The sequence below is a fragment of the Psammomys obesus genome, unplaced genomic scaffold (genome assembly GCF_907164565.1).
Source record: "Psammomys obesus unplaced genomic scaffold, mPsaObe1.curated_primary_1811, whole genome shotgun sequence".
NCBI classification, from domain to species: Eukaryota; Metazoa; Chordata; class Mammalia; order Rodentia; family Muridae; genus Psammomys; species Psammomys obesus.
In genome coordinates this window covers 13,864-22,192 of record NW_026590510.1, presented here as the reverse complement: position 1 = coordinate 22,192, position 8,329 = coordinate 13,864, and the positions used below count along the sequence as shown (strand labels likewise).

Below are 8,329 nucleotides of genomic sequence, written 5' to 3'. Positions count from 1 at the left end.
GCTGTTGGTATTCTGTTCAGGAAGTTGTCTCCTGTGCCAATGACTTCTAGGCTGTTTCCCACTTTTTCTTCTAACCAATTAAGAGTATCAGGTTTTATGTTGAGGTCTTTGATCCACTTGGACTTTAGTTTTGTGCAGGGTGATAAATATGGATATATTTGCATTTTTCTACATGTAGACATCCAGTTAGACCAGCACCATTCGTTGAAGATGCTATCTCTTTTTCATTGTATGGTTTTGTTATCTTTGTGAAAGATCAGGTATCCATAAGTGTGTGGGTTTATTTCTGGGTCTTCTGTTCGGTTCCATTGATCCACCATTCTGTTTCTATGCCAGCAGTATGCAGTTTTTATTACTGTTCCTATATAGCACAGCTTAAGATCAGGGATGGAGATACCTCCAGAAGATCTTTTATTGTAGAGGATTGTTTTAGCAATTCTCGGTTTCTTGTTATTCCATATAAAGTTGAGAATTTTTCTTTCCAGATCTGTAAAGAATTGTGTTGGGAATTTGATAGGAATTACATTGAATCTGTAGATTGCTTTTGGTAAGATGGCCATTTTTACTATGTTAATCCTGCCAACCTATGAGCATTGGAGATATTTCCATCTTCTGATATCTTCTTCTAATTCTTTATTCAGAGACTGGAAATTTTTTTCATACAAGTCTTTGACTTGCTTGGTTAGGGTTATACCAAGGTACTTTATGTCATTTGGCTATTGTGAATGCTGTTGTTTCCCTAATTTCTTTCTCAGCCCTTTTGTCTTCTATATACAGGAGGGCTACTGATTTTTTGAGTTAATTTTGTATCCAGCCACTATGCTGAAGGTGTTTATCAGCTGTAGGAGTTCCCTGGTAGAATTTTGGGGGTCACTCAGGTATACTATCATATCATCTGCAAATAGTGATAATTTGACTTCTTCGTTTCCAATTTGTATCCCAATGATCTCCTTCAACTGTCTTATTGCTCTAGCAAGGACTTCCAGAACTATGTTGAAGAGATATGGAGAGAGTGGGCAGCCTTGCCTTGTCCCTGACTTCAGTGGGATTGCTTGAAGTTTCTCTCCATTCAGTTTGATGTTGGCTATAGGCTTGCTGTATATCGCCTTTACTATGTTTAGATATGTGCCTTGTATCCCTGATCTCTCCAATACTTTAAACATGAATGGATGTTGGATTTTGTCAAATGCTTTTTCAGCATCTAAGGAGATTATTATGTGGTTTTTTTCTTTCAGTTTGTTAATATGATGGATCACGTTGATGGATTTATGTATATTGAACCACCCCTGCATACCTGGGATGAAGCCTACTTGGTCATGGTGGATGATATCTTTGATGTGATCTTGTATTCGGTTTGCAAGTATTTTGTTGAGTATTTTTGCAGCAGTGTTCATAAGGGAGATTGGCCTGAAATACTCTTTCTTTGTTGGGTCTTTGTGAGGTTTAGGTACCAAGGTGACTGTGGCTTCATAGAATGAGTTTGGTAATGTTCCTTCTGTTTCTATCTTTTGGGATAGTTTGACCAGAACTGGAGTTAGCTCTTCTTTGAAAGTCTGGTAGAATTCTGAACTGCAACCTTCTGGTTCTGGGCTTTTTTGGATGGGAGACTTTCGATGACTGCTTCTATTTCCTTAGGGGATATAGGACTATTTGATTGATTTACCTGGTCTTGATTCAGCTTTGGTAAGTGGAATCGATCAAGAAAATTGTCCATTTCATTTAGATTTTCAAATTTTGTGGCATATAGACTTTTGAACTAAGTCCTAATGGTTGTTTGGATTTCTTCAGTGTCTGTGGTTATGTCCCCCTTTTTATTTCTGATTTTGTTGATTTGGATGGTGTCGCTCTGCCTTTTAGTTATCTTGCTAAGGGTTTGTCTATCTTGTTGATATTCTCAAAGAAAAAGATCTTGGTTTCATTGATTCTTTGAATTGTTTTATTTGTTTCTAATTGATTGATTTCAGCCCTGAGTTTGATTATTTCCAGCCGTCTACTCCTTTTCGGTGTGTCTGCTTCTTCTTTTTCTAGGGTTTTTAAGTGGGCCATTAAGTTGCTTGAATGAACTGTCTCGAATTTCTTCTTGAAGGCACTTAGTGCTATGAACTTTCCTCTTAGCACTGCTTTCATTGTGTCCCACTAGTTTGGGTATGTTGTGTCTTCATTTTCATTGAGTTCTAGAAAGACTTCAATTTCTTTCTTTATTTCTTCCCTGACCCAGCTCTCATTTAGTAGCAAGATGTTGAGTTTCCATGTGTGTGTAGGCTTTTTGCTATTTCTGTTGTTGTTGAGGTCCAGCTATATTCCACGGTGATCAGATAGGATACACAGGATTTCACCTTACATCCATCAGAATGGCCAAGATGAAAAACTCAAGTGGCAACACAAGCTGGAGAGGTTGTGGAGAAAGGGGATCCCTCCTCCACTGCTGGTCGGAATGTAAACGTGTACAACCACTCTGGAAATCAATCTGGCACTTTCTCAGACAATTAGGAATAGTGCTTCCTCAAGATCCAGCCATACCACTCCTAGACATATATCCTAAAGAGGCTCAAGTACACAATAAAGACATTTGCTCAACCATGTTTGTAGCAGCTTTATTTGTAATAGCCAGAAGCTGGAAACATCCCAAATGCCCTCAACTGAAGAACGGCTGCAGAAATTGTGATACATCTACACAATGGAATATTACTCAGCAATGAAAAATAAGGAAATCATGAAATTTTCAGGTAAATGGTGGGACCTGGAAAGGATCATCCTCAGTGAGCTGTCCCAGAAGCAGAAAGACACACACGGTATATATTCACTCATATAGATATGTAATATATGATAAACCTACTAAAATCTGTACACCTAAAGAAACTAATCAAGAGAGAGGACACCATCCCGAAAGGCAAAGAGGAAGGACATCAAGGACATCAGAAGAAGAAGAAAACAGGAAACAAGCTAGGAACCTGCCACAGAGGGCCTCTGAAAGGCTCTGCCCTGCAGACTATCAAAGCAGACGCTGACACTTATAGCCAACTACTGGGCAGTGTGCATGGAATATTATGTAAGAAGTGGGAAATAGTAAGATCTGGAGAAGACAGGAACTCCACAAGGAGAGCAACAGAACCAGAAATTTGAACACAGGGGTCTTCCCAGAGACTCATACTCCAACCAAATACAATACATGGAGAAAATTTAGAACCCCTGCAGGGATGTAGCCCATGGCAGTTTAGTGTCAAAGTGGGTTACATAGTAATGGGAAGAGGGACTGCCTCTGACATAATCTGATTGGCCTGCTCTTTGATCACCTCCCCCTGAGGCGGGAGCAGCCTTACCAGGCCACAGAAGATGACAATGCAGCCACTCCTGATGAGATCTGGAAGACTAAGATCGGAAGGAAGGAAAGGAGGACCTCCCCTATCAGTGGACTTGGGGAGGAGCATTAGTGAAGAAGGGGGAGGGAAGGTGGGATCGGGAGCAGAGGAAGGAGGGGCTTATGGGGGCATACAAAGTGAATAAAGTGTAACTACTTAAACAACAACAACAATAATAATAATAAAGAAGAAAATTCAGTGAAAAAAGCAAACCTGAAAACTCTAGAACAAGAATAAAACAAACAAACACAACAGGAGTAGATGGCAGGAAATAATCAAACTAAGGGCTAAAATCAACAACTTAGAAACAAACAGGACAACACAAAGAATCAACAAAATCAATAGCTGTTTTTTTCATTTATTTATTTAGTTAGTTAGTTATTTAATATTAGTTACAGTTTATTAACTTTGTATCCCTGCTGTATCCAACTCCCTCATTCCTTCCTAATTCCACCCTTCCTCCCTCATCTCCTCCCTGCCCCTTTCCAAGTCCATTGATTAGGGAGGTCATCCTTCCCTTTCATCTGACCCTGCTTTATCAGGTATCTTCAGGACTGGCTGCAAAGTCCTCCTCTGTGGCCTAGTAGGGATGCTCCTCCCTCAGGGGGCGGGGGGGATGTCAAAGAGCCAGCCATTGAGTTCCTGTCAGAAATAGTCCCTGTTCCACTTACTTGGATACTGAGCTACAATGGGCAACACCCGAGCCGAGGTTCTAGGTCATACCCATATATGGTCCTTGGTTGGAGAAATAGTCTCATAAAAGCCCCCTGTACCCAGATATATTTGGTCCTCGTGGAGCTCCTGTCCTCTCTAGGTGATATTAACTCCCCCTTCTTTCTTATGATTCCCTGTACTCTGTGGAAGTTTTGGTTATGAGTCTTAGTATCTGCTTTGATACACTGCTAGGTAGAGTCTTTCAGAGGCCCTCTGTGGTAGGCTCCTGTCCTTTTGCTTGTTTTCTCCTACATCCAATGTCCATCCCATTTGTCTTTCTAAGTGAGGATTGATCATCTTATCCTGGGTCCTCTTTCTTGTTTATCTTCTTTAGGTATATAGATTTCAGTATGTTTATCCTATCTTATAGGTTTATATAAGTGAGTATATACCATGTGTGTTTCTGCTTCTGGGATACCTCACTCAGGATGATCTTTTGAAGGTCCCACCATTTGCCTGCAAATTTCATGACTTCCTTGTTTTTAATTGCTGAGTATTATTCCGTTGTGTAGATGTACCACAATTTCTGTATCCATTCCTCAACTGAGGGACATCTGGTTTGTTTCCAGGTTCTGGCTATTACAAATAAAGCTGCTACAAACATGGTTGAGCAAATGTCCTTGTTGTGTACTTGAGCATATTTTGGATATATGCCTAGGAGTGGTATAGCTGGATCTTGAGGAAGCACTATTCCTAATTGTCTGAGAAAGTGCCAGATTGATTTGCAAAGTGGTTGTACAAGTTTGCATTCTCTCCAGCAATGGAGGAAGGTTCTCCTTTCTCCACATCCTCTCCATCATGTGTTGTCACTTGAGGTTTTGATCTTAGCCATTCTGATGGGTGTAAGTTGAAATCTCAGGGTCGTTTTGATTTGTATCTCTCTGATGGCTAAGGACGTTGAGCATTTCTTTAAGTGTTTCTCTGCCATTCAATATTCCTCTACTGAGGAATCTCTGTACCCCATTTTTTAATCAGATTGCTTGATTTATATCTTTTTAACTTCTTTAGTCAAGAGCTGGTTGTTTAAGAAAATCAACAATATAAACAAAATCTTAGCCAAATTAACTAAAAGGCAGTGGGAGAGCATCCAAATTCATAAAATTGTAAATGAAAAGGGGAACATGACAACAGATGCTGAGGAAATTCAAAGAAACTTTAGGTTGTACTTCAAAATCCTGCAGGCTACAAATTCCAAAATCTAAATGAAACGGATAATTTTCTTGGGCGTTTACCTAGGTTTTCAGTATCAGGCACGGTTTCTCTGTTGTTGAGTATGTCTGAAGTCCAATTAGAGAAATGTGGAGTACTTCTGCATCCTTAGAGTTACTGCACCATGCTGGTCGTTGTTGTGGTTCATCGGCTTTATAGCTAGACGCTTGCTTCCTCCTTGGTATTTGCTTCCTCCTTCTGAAACTTATATGGTGCCTTCTGGTACTGTGAAAGCTTGTTCTCAGAAAGCAGGCTGTCAGGTCAGTTCTATGTCAGGTATGGTGTCTTCAGAGATTGAGGCTTACCTTCTATCTCTGGGATGCAACCAAGAATAACAGCAACCGTCCATGTTTTGTAAACTGTTTTGGAAAATGTTTAGGAAACTGACCAATGACTCAAATTAAGTTTTCTCATGCCTAGTGTTGAGATTTTTGTTAGATGGTCTTTGGTTCCCGGAGAGAACGTTAAAAGCCCAGATGGAAAATATCATTTAAACTCTGTCCGTATAGTTAACACACAGGCTGGACATGTTTGCTAGCTCATCAATAATGAATCCTCATCCCCTTTTGACGACACTCCCTCCAGAACTTGTTGTCAGTTGTTTTTTCCCAAGCCAAATTTAATTGGCAAGTCAGTTACATCTAAAAACAGCAAAAGAATCTCAATGGAATATGGTTTTTATTATCATTAAGTTGTAATGCTTTTGTTTTCAAAAGAAAGCAAACATTGGAACCAATTGTTATAATAGTTGCCTTGTAGTGACTTCTTAATTTTTTCATACTATCCAGGGACTGGCTATTCTACTGGGAATTTCAGTGTGAACTTCTCAAGTAGCTTTTAAGATGTGAAAAAAAATCATTCAATTCAAACTCCTCTTATAGAAAATTAACATGAAGAGAACAATTGTTCAAGCTATCCTTCTTCTTCACCTTCAGAGTTCTTCATGATGATGTAAATCTCAGTGAAGCCACATCCATTGTATCTCCTTATAGGAATTAGGTGAGGACACCGTATTCTTATTTGGATGCAATTTTTTTTTAAAGTAGAATTGTTTAATACTAAGGGTTTTTTCATAAAGTGATAACATACAAGTAATATATCTATTGAGATGATTTATCTACAAAATGGACTAGAAAGCAGGATTCATTGGGAAAAAAAAAAAACCCTGAAACATCTTGTCTGATCCTCTTTATCCTTATGGAAACACACTTAGGTATTTGTAGGCCAGAAATTAGAGTTCAGTCATGTGAATGTGCAAGAAACTCTATGATTAGCCTTTGTGGCTATGCGACTTATTGACATCAATGAAAAAACATTGACTTATTGATAGCTAGGGGTATATTTTTGGTGAGTCCAACACTTTGGAAAGAAAATATTAAAACAAGATTTATGAACTGTAATAAGATAGATAACCCAGTAATTTGGAAGTGTAATCAAGTTGCAAAGATTTTTTTGAAGTTAAATAATGATAATAATAATAAAAGCTCCTGTAAGAATATGCTGTAGAACCAATATGCTGAATGTTTTGTTAAGTAAATGTATTCTGACACTGACATCGCAAATGTGGTATCAGAAAGACATCATTAAAAGTCCCTATATCTCAAAATCATTCTAAAAATCTTCATGTATTAGATGCATTTGTAAAAATAGAAACATTCCATACTCAGAAGGGTTGATTAATGAACATGTGAGAGAGAAGATGTGATAATGACATCAATTCCATCTTGTTCGAAACTTGGTCATATATCTTCATGGAAATCTCTTTGTAGTGAGCAGCCTGAGGGGATGTGATGGAAGAAAACAGGACTCTGCTGACTGAGTTTGTTCTCAAAGGAATAACAGATCGTCCAGAACTGCAAGTCCCCCTGTTCCTGGTGTTCTTTCTCATCTACGTCATCACTATGGTGGGCAACCTTGGCTTAATCTTTCTCATCTGGAAGGACCCCCACCTTCACACCCCCATGTACTTTTTCCTTGGAAGTTTAGCGTTTGCAGATGCCTGTACTTCATCCTCAGTGACTCCCAGGATGCTTGTCAACATCTTAGACAATGGTAAAATGATTTCCCTCTTTGAATGTATGGCCCAATATTATGTGTTTGGATCCAGTGCAATCACAGAATGTTTCCTCCTGGTAGTGATGGCGTATGACCGGTATGTAGCCATCTGCAACCCCCTGCTCTATCTAGTGGTGATGTCCAACAGAGTGTGTACTTGCCTAATAAGTGTTTCATATACAATTGGCTTTCTGCATCCACTTGTTCACGTAGGGTTATTATTTAGATTAACCTTCTGCAAGTCCAATATAATAGACCATTTCTACTGTGAGATCTTGCCGCTCTATACAATTTCCTGCACTGACCCATCTATTAATGCATTGGTGGTCTTTATTTTTGCTGCTGCAATACAAGCTATTACGTTCATGAGTATTGTAGTCTCCTATGCCCACGTCCTCTTTTCCATCCTGAAAACAAAGTCTGAGAGGGGCAGAAGAAAAGCCTTCTCCACCTGCAGTGCCCACCTGTTCTCTGTCTCTTTGTTCTATGGCACTCTCTTCTTCGTGTATGTGAGCCCAGGATCTGGGCCAAGCAAATATAAGGATAAAATGTATTCTCTGTTCTACACCATTGTGATTCCTCTACTAAACCCCTTTATTTACAGCTTAAGAAACAAGGAAGTTTTAGGTGCTCTGAGAAAAATCATAAAGCCATAGCTATTTTTCAGAAAAATTTTTGGTGTTTCTTTATTAAATACATCAAAAATTTCTGATATGGCATTATCAAATATAGTGAGCTGATATATTGTTAAATAATGAAATGTAACCATTAATCTGTGTAACTGTTATATAAACATTATAGATTTCTAAAATATTAATGTGCACTTTAAAGGTAGATTATTTGTTATTTTAAATGCATACGGGTAAGTTAAAGTAAAATCAACAAATTAAATCTCCTTGTAGGATAAACAAACTCTCATGTTTACAGATAAATGTCACATATAAAATGTATAATATTAATAATGCTTTGAATTTATATTCCCTAAAGAAACA

At 38.5% G+C, this 8,329-nt stretch overlaps 1 protein-coding gene across 1 annotated transcript; it reads left to right on the top strand.

The window, feature by feature from the left end:
* Positions 1 to 7,072: 7,072 nt before the first annotated feature.
* On the top strand, positions 7,073 to 7,993 carry LOC129677030 (olfactory receptor 5AC1-like). Its single transcript, XM_055607578.1, has one exon. It carries the CDS (start codon positions 7,073 to 7,075, stop codon positions 7,991 to 7,993), a length of 921 nt encoding a protein of 306 aa, XP_055463553.1.
* Positions 7,994 to 8,329: the final 336 nt, after the last annotated feature.

What these genes read in the sequence shown, in the direction of transcription:
- LOC129677030 (XM_055607578.1), top strand. Translation starts at nt 7,073, where the DNA reads ATGGAAGAAAACAGGACTCTGCTGACTGAGTTTGTTCTCAAAGGAATA.